The sequence below is a fragment of the Chiloscyllium plagiosum genome, unplaced genomic scaffold (genome assembly GCF_037043375.1).
Source record: "Chiloscyllium plagiosum isolate Xiang-an unplaced genomic scaffold, Cpla_swu_hap1 HiC_scaffold_3, whole genome shotgun sequence".
NCBI classification, from domain to species: domain Eukaryota; kingdom Metazoa; phylum Chordata; class Chondrichthyes; order Orectolobiformes; family Hemiscylliidae; genus Chiloscyllium; species Chiloscyllium plagiosum.
Window position 1 is genome coordinate 103584048 of NW_028270141.1, and position 17084 is coordinate 103601131.

Genomic DNA, 17084 nt, shown 5'->3' on the forward strand with positions numbered 1-17084 from the left:
AGCCCAGTCTTATCAAGTTGGACCAACTCAGGAACCCTTTAAAAATGGCAGGTGAGTTCCAAATCCTACTTATAACCATTTACAGTTTTATAGAAGCAGGAGTAGGCCATTCAGCCCCTTGAGCATTTTCCTGCACTCTTCCTATACCCCATGATGTCATAGTAACTATAAATCTTTCAGTCTTTTTCTGTAATTTACTGAGCTTCCACCGAGCTTCCACCTAGGAGTCATGAACCACAGGGGAAACCCAGGCAAAAGTTGGGGAACCGAGAAAATCTAGTTACCCAATTCTGGAATTCTTTCATTGACAGGCTTTGTAAATATAAGGAATGCTCCTTCCATTTCATTTGCTAGATGCTGCAGCATCCAGGCAGAGTGATTGTACTTGCACTCTAGCACTATTGATCCTGCACACGAACTGTTGTATAATGAAATTTTTACATTTGTAGGTGTTGTTGTGGCTTCCCAAAACATATGGGTACATTACTTTTCATAATTAGCAGGGCTGTTGTCCCTGCATCAGTCTTGGCCAATAATAGTTTGCAGTTTGTGACGGACAGAGAAGTTGGTTCTGTTGCAAATATTTCAGACGTAGATGTCTTCCACGACATTGACTGTGAAGTATGTTCACCACTTTTTGTCCCACCACTTACAGTGTCAGATTCTGGTCCCGTCATGTATGTAATTCTGATGGGATACCAGATGGCCCTTATTGTATCTGGAAGATACTCCTTTTGCGAGGTTTATATGGGTCAGTGCACAGCTCTTTGTAGCTGCATCAGCTTTTTGCTCGAGTGCATTGCCTCTGCTAATGGCCTTCTCCACCACATGCCTTGCAAACTTGATTGAAACCTGAGCTTTTCCTTGGAAGACTACACCTTCCACATGTCTTGCTATGTTTTGGTGTTCTAATGATTGTGTCAGCCATCAACTTTGTATTCAAAGCTTGTGAGCTTGTTGACCTGCGAGGATCACTTTGTCTTTACGTCCATGCTTCTGTAGTTCTTTGACACTATATGTTTTTAATTTGTTCTGCAAATCTTTCTGGAAAACATCCATGGCGGTGGATGAAATCAGTAATGCAACTATTGTCTTTGCTAGCTCCCTATTTTAAAATTTACAGAATGAGCCTTTTCACTGTATCTGCTCAAGAAATGGTCCATGGATATTGTAGACTTCTGTGTGGGATGGCAGGATTAACATATGAAGTATTAGGAAAGACTGGATCAACTGGGCTTGTAACCTGAATTTAAAAGAATGCGATGGTGGATGGGGGGGGGGGATGGTGGGGGCGGGGGGGGTTCTCACAGAAACGTATAAAATCCTGTTTGACCGGATAGGCTAGATAATGCTTGACAAGTCCAGAACTAGGAGTCACAGTTTGAGAATAAAGTGTAAGCCATTCAGGACTGAGATGATGAAGAATTTCTTCACTCAGACAGTTGTGAACTTGTGGGACCGCTCTACCACAGGAAGCTCTTGGGGCCAGTTTGTTTCATTTATTCAAGAGGGTGCTGAACATGGCCAATTACGGCTAAAGGGATAAAGAGGTGTGGAGGGAAAGCAGGAGTGAGATACTGAAATTGCATCATCAGCCATGATCATATTGAATAGTGGTGCAGGCTCCACTCCTGAAACTATTTTCTATCTTTGTGTCTAAATTATGTGAATTCAAGTGGATGTGAACAGGGTTTAATCTGACACTTCTGGAGGTCATTTGGCTCTCCTGCTGTTAATCCTGATATGCTAAACCTGTGCAAACCTTCATTGTCAATTGCTAAACTATCCTAATGCCTTGTTTTTCTGCATTGGACACATCTGAATCGAGAAACCATAACACATTTTAAATTCTGCTAAGAGAACTGCTGTGTACCAATTTAAACCAGGGAATTTTGTTGGCATTCTTACAATATGACTTTGACCTTTCCTTGCTTGCTATCAATCCGACAGACATCATCACTTGTCTTCTTTCTCAAATGAATTAAACTGGTCTCGTCATGAGGACTTGTCTGTTTACCAGCAAGCTGTGATTTCAGCAGTTCCTGGCACTGGGTAGATAACAAAGATATCTAGGGCTGTCACAGACATTTTAGCATGATTGAAGCCTGTCTTCTACCTGTACAATAACTTGTTCATTTTCTGTTCAAGCACAGTAATTCCTATCAGAATGATGTTTTCCAAAACTGCTCACAATCCCTTTTTGATGGTAAAGGTTGAATAATCATTTGCTCATCAGGAATTGATTAGCTCCTTGAGTTAGTTTATTGAAAAAAGAAAGACATCTTATAATTTATTAAGTAGTGCTTCAGCAAAGCATTTCATTCTGTCCAATTTGCAGACCCACAGCAGATTCACTGCCAGGCAGAGTCACAACATTGAGTACATAATCCTTCAAGACAAATTCTCTTCAAGGCATGGCACACATATTTACAACAACTATCACAAAGGGACTGACAGCAGAGCTAGGTTTTGAATAGTAACACTATTGGGGAAGAATCTGCATTGGTGGAGCAGGAGATATTATCTACAGCAGTAGGGAATGAATTGGGAAATGAAACACAAACAGAAATTGCCAGAAAAGCTCATCAGGTCTGGCAGCATCTGTGGAAAGAAATCAGAGTTAATGTTTCAGATCGAGGGACCTTTCCTCAGAACTTGGGATATGAGATACGCTACAGAAGATGGATTTGTAGCAGTGGTAGCTGATATATCACAAAGATGGGATCCAAATGGAGGAGGAAATGGATTTGGATGCAGTGTCTACTGTTATCGGTGGGAAAGGGCAATCAAGGGATGGAGGGATAGATTTACAGAAGTTCAAATGAGTGAAGCAAATCAAATGCAGCTTTAAGCAAAGATTGCATTTTGTTTAAAGCTGTTCTTTTAATTATCTAAAACCATAAATCTACCGCATGAAACATAAAAGAACAGGCCACATTGTGCATCATAATTCTACCCAGTCACATCAGAGCCTGCTACTTTAGACTTAGACTGTCAGGTAAGGTTAGACTTTCAGACCCAAGTCAAGAATGCGAAGTCGGGCTCAATTGTATTTCTGACGACACAGATTTTTAAACTGAATTAATGGCAGGGATGGGATCATCATCCACTTAATGACAGTGGGTGGGCTCTCAGGGTTGGCAAGGTGGGGTGCAGGGAGTTGCTGATTCATGATGGATAGAGATGCCACTTCAAAATGAAGATACACTGAGGAGAAAAGGTCCAGTCTTCTTTCTTATAAGCTGCTGGGACAGCCACAGATTGAAATGTAGCTCCCCCTCCCCTTTCCCAACATTCACCCGCCATGTTTAACTGGCCATAATTCAGGTCCCAGCTGAAGGTAATACTGGACAAGTCAATCCCAGAATGAAACCGGATTTGATCGATCTTATGTTTATCTTATTTGTTTAGTTAATAAATGTGGCGGTTAGTCACTGAGACATATTTATCCAAAAGAAGTTTTTTTTAAAGCTATTCAAATATTGAAGACAATTATATTGACCTTAAAACCCACGTGCAAAAAAGATCTCAATCCGTTCTCCACACTATCCAGTAAAGAGACAATATTTTGGTCCAGCGGAGTCGGAGTCATACAGCATGGAGACAGACACGTCGGTACAACCAGTCCGTGCCGAATAGAATCCCCAATCAAACTAGTTCCACCTGCCTGCTCCTGGCCCATATCCCTCAAACCCTTCCCATTCATGTACTTATCCAAATGTCTTTTAAATGTTGTAATTGTACCCACAACCACCACGTCCTCAAGAATTTCATGCCACGTGCAAATTACTCTTTGTATGACAAGTTTGCCCCCTATGTCTTTTTTAAATCTCTCTCCTCTCACCTTAAAAACCTGTCCCCTAGTCTTGAAATCTCACATCCTCAGGAAGAGATAACTACCGTTAACTCTATCTATATCCTTCATTATTTGGACAGGATAAAGTGCTGTCTAAGTGCACTTACTGTTATTACTATTTTATTCAATCCAAAACATGCAGGAGCTGTTGATACTTGCCTATTTTAAGAGTTGTTTACATTGAAATCATTGTCACAAAGGGTAATGGTGAGTTGTACTGATGCTTTCAAAGGGAATGGTGCCATTTTCAGGAAGTAAAGTGAACAAAGCAACAAATCGATTATGTGTATCAGGCTGATGATTTTGCAAAATAATGAAAGAATGACACACTAGTCATGGGGAGGGGATTTAGTCCCAAAGGTGAATAAGGTGCAAATGAAAATTTGCTTCACAAATTGCCTCAGAAGTAAGAGAGGGGAAGCAGGATGAGATTCAACATGTAGGTAGTGGATTAAACCAGTCTAGGGTTTACAGTAAAAGGCCATTTGAAGTTTCTAATCAACCTTCAGGCATTAAGGAACAGTGTATCTCCCTGGAGATGGCTGCCTAGCAGCAGACTGGTGGCTTGTGCTGGAGCTATAGCTGTAGGCTGCCTTATAGAATGTGACCTTACGACCACTACCACCAGTACAAAGACTGGCCTGATCAACCCACATGGTATTTTAAGAATTTAAGGAGCTGACCCTTCCAGGTTGGAGTGCCTTTTCTGTAACTTACCTGTAATAACAGTGATATCATTCTATTGCCCCTCCAACTTGCAAGCCCAGCTGCCATCCTTAATTGGATGGCCAACTGTCTTCTGATTTGGAGATGCCGGTGTTGGACTGGGGTGTACAAAGTTAAAAATCACACAACACTAGGTTATAGTTCAACAGGTTTATTTGGAAGCACTAGCTTTCGGAGCACCACCCAATGGACAACCACCCGATGAAGGAGCAGCGCTTCCAAATAAACCGGTTGGACTTTAACCTGGTGTTATGTGATTTCCAAATATCCTCTGGCTGCCAATTATCCAATTCAGGGAAGATCACAGATGCAAAACTGTTTCCACACAGCATAGGAATCTGACCCCATTTGAGCCTAACAGCTGACTTGAAACCCACAGGGAAAATTCTTGCTTTACTATGACAATAAAATATCAGTCACCATTTCAGCATAACAATGCCTTTTTGAACTAATTTTCAGTTGGGTAAATGTCATGGTGTTTTGCACTGTGTGTTGTAATTAACATATGGGCCAATTCATTTCTGTGTAAAAAGTATTAGGCAAATCTATGCCAGCACTAAACTAACATGCACTTACTTCCAATTGTTTCTATGTGTAAAAAGGAATTAAGTGTTGACTTCAAAACAAGAACTGGTGCAATAATAAAGGTTTTTTTTTACATTTTACTTAACACATCATTAAGCTAACCAGATGGTACAGCCTAATTGGAACTGCATTAATTTATTTTGCTCTGCGCTTTTTTCTGACTATTTTCAGACTGCCTTATTTCTTTGTTTTAACTTATCCATTCAATTTCACCCCTCAAATTTAATGTTACTTGTTTTCCAAGTGAAGATTCTTGGATTGGTATTCAACAGTTTAAAGGTGACTCCCATTCCCTCCATCTTTTCCGCCAAAAAATGGATCAGCTAAGGATGCTTGATTTTTCCCTCTAGTGTTCATGGGGAATTTACAAGCAATGATGCAAGCAGAAAAAAGTGCTATTTCTCCAAACCTTTAGTTTCCCATTCAAAGTCAACTTGAACAAAAAATGAACTGCCTTAATATTCGCAGAACAGACTTTATCTGAATAGAGAAGCCTTTTTTTCTGTTGCTACCATTCAGTGTACCTGGTGGCACTGCTTCACATGCATTTAAACACATGATTTGTTACCACAATGTCACTTCTTTAGAAACAAAATTATGCATGTTTTTCAATGTGCAGCTGGAATCTTATGCAACCTAGACCATAATTCCAGATAACATTCAAGGTTTCAGAGTCTAGGTAGTTATCTCTGGTGTCATGGAAATCAGTGCAGTGCCTCATTTATGTCCTTTTTTGTCACCCATATAACTAACAGAAAAATTAGATAGTTGAGTAGAGATTGCTACACCTATTTTTCTAATCAGCCTGCTCAGAGATGTTCTTATGCACCTCTGGAGTAGGTGGGACTTGGACCCAGGCCCCTCAGTCCAGGAGAAGGGACTCTACCTCTTCAGTTCGGCTAACTGATCAATTTGCCAGGCCTCCTCTCCACTCTTTAAGAGCAACGTTCAATGCTTGGTACTTGGGATAAAATTGGAGTAATGTTCAGAAAGTGACTGCCATTGTCATGCATGATATGTTAACATCGACCCAGTTATTGGATTGCAGCAGACAGCAATCTCATGCAGAGTCGAAAAGTGTGGTGCTGGAAAAGCACAGCAGGTCAGGCAGCATCTGAGGAGCAGGAGAGTCAACATTTTGGGCAATCTCTTGTAGCTAATACTAGAACCAGAACAATTTTTCTGTGAACTCCTTCTTGCTAACATTTCCAATTCTTACGTAACAATATTTTTATATCCGAACAGAATTACCTACTTAACAAACATTTATTTCCTTTAATCAGTCAGTATTTGTCATTGGCAGTCCAACCTGGCTGCTGCCTAAGCAATTAGTGGGTGTGGTGACTTAGTGGTGATATTGGTGGTCTGGTAATCTGGAAACTCTGTGAACAAGGATACACTACAGCACTACAGCAACTGGTGGAATTTAAATTCACTTGATGAATCTGCAATTGAAAGCCAATCTCAGTAATTGTGACTATTATCAATTACTGTAAACTCACATCTGGTTTATTAGGGAAGAAAACCTGATGTGCAGCGATGTGGTTGAAATAACCCAGCAAGTACAAGGGAAATTAAGAGTAGGTATGAAATGCTGGCCTTGCAGTGGCCTCATATCCCATTACTTTTTTTTTAAATTAATGGCAACCAACTATCGAACCGTATTTTCCAGTGACGCCCCAGTCATACTGAACAGGCCATATCTGGTTTAGACAAACTAAGATAAGAAGAATGCAAAATCCATCAAAGAGTGGAAGAATATGGCCAAAATACCATTGGAAGATTCTTTATTGGAAAAAATTGTTTCGAAGAAATGCCATGAATTCTCATTAATGTTTTGGGTAATATAAAAGGACAAATTAAGACAAGGAAGTGAGGCTGAATAAAGATTCAAATTTACAATGCAATTATATGCATTTAACTATGCAACTGTAAAGCAGTGATAGTTTTCATGAACACATCAAAGCTCTCAATGACTTCCTGGATTGAATTATCAGATCTCACTGATACTAGGAATGCAGGCTGATGTGACCTAAAGACTTACAAGGCCGGTCAGTGGGCCAGCTTCCCGACCTCATTTCTGATTACGTGGTTTTAAGGACTGCTTCACAAGATTTTAAAGTAATGATCTGGCTTCTATGGTGACTTCATTGAAATGGCTGCAAGATGGCTGCCCCTACTCAGTGCCTCATTGGCAGAAGTCACATGACTGCAGCAAACCTGGAGGCACACTGCTCAATAGCGCATTTTATCCAAACAGACCAGGATGGCTGCCTGGTCCGATAAGGCAAAAAGGCATTTGAGATCATGAGGAACATTGCTAAAGGTGGAGGCACATTGAAATTTGTCAGACAACCTCCGGTTTTCCAACAATAGTGGGGGGGGGGGGGCGGGGGGGTGGTTGGTGGGGGGGGGGGGGAGGAATTTTGTGGATGTGAGGGCTGGTGCAGATCAGCCTTAAAATGTTGGGTACAAGAAGCAGAACAGAGTTCCAATGATCTAAACAGGTCTCTAGGTCCATCTAGTCTGTTTGGGCAGAGGTTCAGCAAAAGTCATCCCTGAGAAGGGGTTCTCCACTCCATTCCCTCCTCAACCTCCTCCCACCACCAACAAAGCAGAGAACTTGTTGCTTTTTGTATTTTTTCAAATTAAAATTTGAAAATGTTTCTGATAGGGCATCTTCTTATTGAATCAGCCTCACAGTTATTTACCTTGTGCTGAAGCCAGTGCATTTCTCAAGCCTCTGATAACCTTCTGGTTTCAAGAGCCTGCCTACCTACCATTCTCAGTTGGACAGGGAATCTGCACCCATGCTAATTAAGGGCTCAACCCCTGTTAAACATTGATTTTAACCAGTGTCCCACCTGAGGTAGGTTCAGAACCTGGGAAGCAATCCCACCTCCTGGGAACTTCTGTCGATAGTGGAGAGCCTTTACCTTTGAGTAAGGAGATCCAGCTTCAATTCCCACCAGTTAGAACACACCTCTTGAGCAGATTGATCAGAAAAGACAAAAACAATCCTGGTTCCTCTTCCATGTCCATGGGACAACTCAGCCCCAGTGAGATCTCTATTGGTGGGGTATTTTAATCAGCTTTGAAGACTTTTTTTCATTCATTCTGTCATGGTTTGATTTTGATTTGATTTATTATTGTCACATGTACCAAGATATAGTGAAAAGTATTGTTTCATGTGCGATACAGGCAAATCATATCTTGCATAAATACATCAGGGTAGTAGAACAGAGTGTAGAATATAGTGTTACAGACAGACTGAAAATTGAGAATTAAAAGAGTAGAATGATGAGTTTAGATGGAAGGAGACAATCTGCTGGGGACAGATCGCAAAGAATCACTACGCTCAGGTGCTATCTTGGACCCCAAATGATGTAGAATAGCTCAGCTTCAATCATTGGTTAGGGGAGCAGAATGTTCACTGACTTAAAATTATAAATTACCAGCAACTGAAAGAGGAACAGTACTCAGCAAGCTGATCAGGAGCAATACCTGGAAAACAACCTGTTAAATTCTCTGAAAACCTTGGAAGAGAAGCCAGTGTGTAATTAATCAGAAAAGAGGATAGAAAGAATAGCACAAGTGGCAGGGTTGGATGGAAAAGGATGATATCTGCTTTTGATCACACAAAGAATGGCCCTACTTTTTTTCACCTTGAAAATGTTTGAAAACCTACAGTGGCTTCTTAACAGTGAGAGTTAAGATACTGAGGAGACGTGCAGGGACTAGAGTGAGCATCAACGTGAATTATTAAAAGCTTCATGCATTGATGCAACATTTCCAGATAGTAAAGTGGAAGGTTGGGTTTCATTTCCATAGATGTAAAATGCATAATGGAGGAAGTGATGCTTCAGTTTGGAGCAATTGACAGACCCTACCGAGAGTGCTGCCGACAGTTTTAGGTACTGGATTTCAGGAGGAGCAATAGATTAGTATTTGAAGGTTGCATTGTAGGTTTACTAGAATTATAGGAGAGTTCAATGAATTAAATTATGAGGACAACTTGCATAAATTTGAATCATACTCCTTTGCTTTCGGAAGGTTTTGCTGCAGTTGAATTTAATTGTTGAACAGGCGGAGAAGGATGAATGACTTAATCCTGTTTCAATGATCAAATCCAACACCACAGTTCAAGTGATCCCCAGTCAAAATGAGATAATAAGGAACACTAACTGTGAAGATATCCTGTCCCTTCTATTTTTTTTTCTTTGGTATTCCCATTAGAAATGATTAAAATGCTCAATAAACATTTATTAGGTCACCTGACTAAAGCAGAACTTCAAGATCTTAAAATATGCATGTGTCCTCTAAAACACGCATCGGGAGAATGCTGTGGTGGGAGAAATAGATCTACACATTATGGTCATAGAAGGACAGTAATTGGAACATATTTATATTCACTCTATATTTTAACTTCAATTGGTTTGTAATTTTACAGAAATTTAAAATGTTCTCTCATTCTTCAGGAAATATTTTTAAAAATATATTCAGTAATAAATTCCGCAAAGGGAGTCAAACATGAAGAATTCAAGAGCAGAAAACAGACTGATTCTAAACCATCAGCAATAAAAATAAATGGTTTTGTGACACTAATTCACAACAAGCATGATTTCACTGATTTTTTCTTAATCTCAATATTCACAGCGAGTATTTGTCTGGGATCTTGATGAGACAATCATCATCTTTCATTCTCTGCTCACAGGATCGTATGCACAAAAGTATGGTAAGGTAAGAAATTAAGCCAACCGTGCAATTTGTTTTGATTTCTTTGTGAACAAAAAGTGTATTATTTATGAGACATTACTGCCTTTAGCCTGTGTTTCTTGATTAGGAGATTTATTTTGCACCTAGATTCCTAGTGAGTACGTTTGTCAATTATTGTGTACATTTGGCAACTGAGATTAAGCTGTATGACTTCAATGTTTCTTCCAGCAGATAGATGCTATTTCTGTCTCAGAGTACTAAGAAACTAATGGTAGATCTTAGTATGAGCATATGCTAAATTTTAAAAAACAACTTTTGAACAGTCTCCATAATACAACTTGAATAAAATGTAGCTAATTTAGAATGTTTTCAAATATTAAATTGTAAATGGACCTGATTCTGTTTATGAACTTATCATTGAAAGTAGTTTTTTTCAAAGATGTTCTGCTGAATAAGAGGAACAAATTACAGTGTTTTAAAATTACGCAGCAATTCAATTTCTATGGGTCTAGTCATACATGCTTTATTTTACAAATATGTGCAAAATAAATTATAGCTGTAGGTGAATGACAGTAATATTTTACTGTGGCCTCTTTGACAGTTTGCCCTCTTGTTTTTATTGCCTTTGTATACTTTTTAAAATAGTAGTTTCTGTTTGTTCTTTTAAACTTTAGGTTTATGACATATTGTGAAATGGTCAATCTCCATTCCTCAATATTAAAAACACATAATAGGATTAAATGTCAAGGGAATATTTACAATGGCATAGATCTTTGAAATGATTTGATATTGTTGGATATCAGTTATGACAGTGATTATATTCAGAAGGGAAGGCATTTTACTTGACAAATACATGTTCACGATGATTGTGTGTCTGACTTTCAATGGATTATCGTTGAATTCTTTCAGTTAGGCAAGTGGGAGATAGAAGATTCAGCCATCACTCAAAATTTAGTCTATTTTTGTAATATTTCTCATGAACTGAAAGCAAAATACTATACCACCAACATCTACCATCATGGGAAACTAATCAAAGTCTACCCTTGAATTTTGTGGTAAGTAGTTTGTCACATCAAAAAGGACTAGAAGATTAATGCTAGCTAGCTTGTAAAATCTGTTCAGAGGTGAACTAGGGTCAAGTTCCCTATGATCTTGGATTTTTCCAAGAGTGGTTCAGTGACCCACATCGTATTAAAATAATACAGTGCAAACTAGTAAGTGAAGACTAATTGAGTGAGTTACTACATAGCGAAGCTTTCCTGTTGTGTTTGGTATATTATACAACCTATTCCTGTAGCAAATCTTAATTTTTGCATTCGGTCCACTTGGCTTTCTTTTCTGTGTAAAGAAACAAATGTAACTGCTATCTGTGTGCAATGTAAAGTATCGCAAACCATTACAATCCCAGATATTTATTTTATCCAAATCTGAAGCAATTGAATTGTACGTACAACGGACCTAGAATTTTAAAGAAAGCAGGTTTTTGGTTGCAAAAATGGTTATTTATCAGGTACAAAAGTCTTTATTAAATGACTATTTCCTCTATCATACTCTAAAATCTTTAATCACCAGTTAATTTTGTAAAACTGAAAGAAATAATATTGTTGGCTTTCAAGCCAAATCAATCAGGCTATTCATTCAAAGGAGTTGCACAGGCTGTCTGACTGACAAATATCATGTCATATTGGCATGCAATCTGATTCTTCTAATAATCACAATTAAAGCATAATGTATTTAACAAAAACAGACATTTAAGAAATGCACAACATGTTCATCAGCACCTGAAGGAGAGAACAATGGATGAAAGTTTCCATTTGGAATCTCTGCCAACTCTGACAAATTCCACTCAGAAAGGGTATCTATCTGTCTCCTTTTGGATATTTCATGAATTTTTTTTAATCTGATTTTTTTAAAAATTGAACATTATCCAATTAAATTGATCATTGAATCAAAGTACAGGTTACTTTAATATTCAAAAGATATAAGGAAGCTGAAAATGAACAGTCCAATGCAATAAAATGAGGGAGTTCACCAACTTGTCAATGTGTTCTACTGGGATTTGACATCTGATGAAGGGCTTACACCCGAAATGTCAATTCCCCTGCTCTTCGGATGCTGCCTGACCCGCTGTGCTTTTCCAGCACCACACTCTTGATTTTGACCTTTGATGCCCAAGATGTTTAATCTTCAGTGGAATGAAACTTCTGCAGTCCCACGCCTGTGCCCGTCACCCTTACCAAGTCTGCAGGCAGATATATGTTTGGTGGTTCTCGATGTTATTTTCCACTGCGTTAGAGAAACTTTCTCAAGGTAGAGAGGGAAGGAAAATGCTACTATAGGTGAAGGAGTTGGTAACAGTGTAGCATTTCTAGTCGCCCTTGTGGCAGCCAAAGATCTTTATTTTTACAAAACTGTTTAAATAGTGATTACCTGATCTTGTTGGTGGAGGACTGTTTCATGTGTTCAAGCACACTCTCTCCAAAACTTCTGTGATTTCTTTAAATCAGTCCAGTCCAGTTTTTGAAAAAAATGTCCTCTAAATTACTTCATAGCACTCAGAAACTATGATGTTCTTCAACCTAATCAGTTTTGTAACTCACTTGGGGAAAACTGATTAGTTGGGCTGGGATTCTAAATGATCTTGTGGCTATAGTATTGAAGTTACTGATGGATGAGAAACACATAACCAGTATTTGAACTTTGTGCTATCAAGCTTTTGCTGACAAGACCATATTTTCTTTTAATTTACTTTGTTTGAATTTTTAGATAAATGGATGTAATAATATTTCTGTTTAAGCCTTATTGTGAAATTCCTATTTCTTAAAAGAGCTTTTGAATTAGTTTTATTTTGTCTGGCAAGTTCATGTTTAAACACCCGTTCTCCTAAAAATTGATCCAAACTATGCCACTGGGATCTGCTGGGAACTATTTAGACTAGTCTTTGCCAATGACTTAAGTTGTACTGCAGGAAGTGTGAAACAAAGCCATATCAATCTACGACTTGTCCAAATCTGTTCTGGACATTTCACATGCAAATGATAGTTACAGTTTGTGCTGATCCACAACTGAAACCATTCCATACTCAAATTGTGTCCGATAATTAGCCTTTGTTCTAAACCGATTCAAAAAAAGTCATCTGTGATTTCTCTTGCTTGTTTACATTTTGGTACAGAGGAAGTGACAATATACACATCTCAATTTGGCTACTTATTTGATATTGCTAGATCTTTTAAATATTTTTGAAGGCTTATTGAGGTACTGTAAAAAACTGCCAAGTTTTAGATATCCCTGATAATGGAAGGACACGTGGGAAGAAACAAACTTTCCTTTAGTTTAAATTGATGTTAATGTGCAACTAACAAAGGTAGTGTTGCATTCAGCGTTTCTGAAATACAGCACAATCACTGGCAAACTCTGTTCGACTGTGAGCAATACTAAATGTCCAAGGTACCATGGCACAACAAGAGTAGAGTCATAGAATGGCACAGAAGGGAGTAATTTGTTCCACTGTGGCCATGACAATTCTCTGCAAGTAACTGAGCCCGTCTCATCCCAAAGTTGTTTCCCCTTAGCTCTGCAAGCAATATCTCCTCAGGTGCATATGCAATTCCTTTCTGAAAGTCACAATCGAATCTACCTCCCTCGAACAGTGCACTCCAGTTCCTAACCACGTACTGCATATGAATACATTTCTTCATATTGCTGCTGCAAGTTCTTTTGCAGATCATGGCATATGTGTTCTCAGGTTCTACTGTATCTAGATCCCTCTTGATTTTGAACAGCTCCATAATATATTTTCTCAACGTGGTCTTCTCCAGGAAAAGCACCAAGTCTATATACATAACTGTCAAGTCTCATCTTGGTAACTTTCCCATATGTCATATCTGCACTCTTTCTAAACCCTTTCCTAATGTGCTGTGTTCAGAATTTGATACAATACTGCAGTTAAAGCTGAACCAGTGTTTATGGTTAATCAGAATGGCTTTGCTTTGTCTTCTGTAGTGTTGTTTATATAGCCCAGGATCCTGATGCCTTTTAACCACTCCTTAACCTGCCTTGTCACCTGCACAGGCACCCCAAGTCTCTCTCTTCCTGAAACTGTTGTACAGTTGAACCTTTTAGTTTATGTTGCCTCTCCTCATTCTTCTTACCAAAATATCCAAACTCACATTTCTGTGCATTAAATTTAATCTGCCACGTGCCTGATTATTCCATCAGCCTGTCTGCTCTCTCAAAATCAGTATCTTCTTCTTAGAATTCTCTTCACAGTTCATAATACTTCCAAATTTTGTTCAGTCTATAAATTTTGAAGTTGTGCATTGTACACTCAATTCTAGGTCATTATGTGTGTCCATAGATGCTGTGGGCTTAGTACCAGCCCCTAGGAAATCCCACTGTACATCTGTCTCCAATCTGAGAACTAAGCAACCACTTTCTGTTATCTGTCACTTAGCCAATTCTGTATTCGTGCTTTCCCTTTTATTTCAAAGGCTGCTGTTTTGCTGGCAAATCTGTTACGTGACCTTTTATCAAATGCCTTGTCGAAGCCCAAATCACCACATCAACTGTGTTATCATCATGATCAGTGATCTATGTTACGCCTTCAAAAACTCAATCAAACTATCCCAGCACAATTTTCTTTTAATAGATCTATGCAGGCCTTTCTTACTTAATCCACACTTGTCCAAGTGATTGTTAATTTTATCCCAGATTAAGGTCTTATAAATTAATATTTTTAATCAACTTGTTCAGGCATGTTACGATGTACACTCTGATCTGATGGGCTGAGGAGTGGCAGATGAAGTTTAATTTAGATAAGTGTGAGGTGCTGCATTTTGGAAAGGCAAATCAGAGAAGGACTTATCCACTTAACAGTAGGGCCCTGGTGAGTTTTGTCAGGCAAAGAGACCTTGGGGTGCAAGTTTATAGCTCCTTGAAAGTGTAGTCATAGGTAGACAGGGTAGTGAAGAAGGTGTTTGGTACATTTGCCTTTATTGGTCACCGCATTGAGTTCAGGAGTTGGGAGGTCATGTCGTGGCTTTGCAAGACATTGGTTAGGCCACTTTTAGAATATTCCATTCAAATCTGATCTCCTTGCTATAAGAAAGATGTTGTTAAACTTGAAAGGATTCAGAAAATATACACAAGGATGTTGTCAGGGCTGGAGGGTTTGCGCTACAGGGAAAAGTGGAATAGGCTTGGGCTGTTTTCCAGAGACTGAGGGGGTGACCTTATAGCGGTTTATAAAATTACAAGGGGCATGGATAGGATGAACACCCTATCCATAGTCCTATAGTCTTTTTTCCCCGGTTTGGGGAAATCCAAAGCTAGAGGGCGTAGGTTTAAAGTGAGAAGGGAAAGATATAAAAGGGACCTGAGGGGCAACCTTTTCATGCAGAGGGTAGTGCATATATGAAATGAGCTGCCAGAGGAAGTGGTGGAGGCTGGTACGATTGCAGCATTTAAAAGGCATCTGGATCGATATATGAATAGGAATTGTTTAGAGGGATATGGGCCAAATGCTGGAAAATGGGATTAGATTAGGTTGGGATATCTGGTCAGCATGGAAGAGTTGGACCGAAAGATCTGTTTCCATGCTGTACAACTGTATGATTCTGTGACCTCTGGAACAAGTGGCACTTGAACCTGAGCCTTCAGGGTCAAACTTAGGGACTCTCCCAGAGTTATTGAACAAGAGGATAACTTTTCCAATGGGCCAGTTCTGCAGCAATGCCTCTTTATTGAAGGAGGATTGGAAGATTACAGCCAATGCCTCTGCAAATTCCACCCTTAACTTGGCCTGGCATCCTCGAAAGCAGAGCAACCAGTCCTGGTGACTTATCAAAGTCAAGTCCAGTCTAATACTTCTTTATAAGTTGTTAAATTGCAGTTAATTAAAAAATTGTACTGAGTTTAATTTTTGTGAACTTTTCACAATCCGGACGGAATTGTTAAGCACTGATTATTTCAACATCCAGTGCTACCCCGCATCCTCTTTTGCACATCAGCAAATCAGTCTATGCAAACTTAAAAGTACTGTCATGTTCAAGTGGAAGTTTCTGATTAAAATAACATCAGATTAATTTAAAAATAATTTGGATAAATATATATTGTTGTCATTTAAAATCAATATTAAAACCCCAACATAGAAACTTTGGCACACGACTATCAGTGGTTACATAAACATAGTAATTTTGCGAACATTTAGAAAATTGTCCAATCCTTAACATTTCTTAATGTATGTAAATTGAGAAAAAGAACATGAAACTGTAAAGTAACATAGTAAATTTATTCAGATAAAACTCTTGGTTACAGGCAAGCCAATACTGACCGGTGTTAAATTTTCTGTACAGTTGTGAATCACATTATTAAAATGTTTTTTGTTGCAATCAAAATAGTCAACCACCCAAGTGACACCGATTAGTTTAACAAAATGATTGCCAAACCATTCTGAGCAGCAATCTATATTAATTAGAATTTTTTTTATGTTAGAGATTCTTTGTTGCCTAATACTCTTGGTTGATGCTAGCCAGCTATTTAATCCCCTGTATTAATTACAGGAATGAAAATGGCCCAGAAACTCTCAGATCAGTTCACAGGAGTATGCTTAGTTGGGTAGGTTGGGCAGGTACCAATACATGTGTGTGCAACTCCACTGTAGAACATAGGAGTAAACATTGTGGCAGATTACTACTTGAGGAAGGTACTAGCAGTTTCAGTTCCTCAAAGCAGGCTTCCCCGTGATCAATTTGTTAAAAGGATAGCTGATTTAAGCATCCAAATGCTGCTTTCCTAAAATCCACAGTTGGCCTCACTTTCCATCTTTGGTTGATCATTCACCACATTGTCCTGATTATTGAGAAGTCAAAAGCCCTGGATGATTTTTATTGATTCATCCCTGGTAAGTAAGTATGTCTGACTCATCCCTAAGAGCATTGAGAAGGTGGTTTTGAACTGACTACTTGAATCCCTACGGTCGTTATGATGTAAGGATATCCACAGTGTTGTTACAAATGGTGTAGCAGTATTTTGACCCACTAACAGTAAAAGAATGGCAATACTGCTCCAAGTCAGGATGGTGTGTGAACTTACAGAGGAACTTGCAGATTGTGGTATTGACTTGAGTCTGGTGCCCTTCTCCAGGGTTAGAGGTTCTGAGTTTGAAAGATGCTATCAAATGAGCTTTGCTGGGATATTGCAG

General features: G+C 38.9%; 1 protein-coding gene across 28 annotated transcripts in view; it reads left to right on the plus strand.

Annotated features, from left to right (window-relative positions):
- The window catches only part of eya4 (EYA transcriptional coactivator and phosphatase 4), a 680435-nt gene that overhangs the window by 574821 nt on the left and 88530 nt on the right, over positions 1-17084 (plus strand). For all 28 annotated transcript variants that reach the window (XM_043686452.2, XM_043686590.2, XM_043686599.2 and 25 more), the window contains one exon: positions 9824-9907. In XM_043686452.2, the coding sequence (XP_043542387.1) occupies positions 9824-9907 (84 nt within the window). The remainder of the gene's footprint in view (positions 1-9823; positions 9908-17084) is intronic.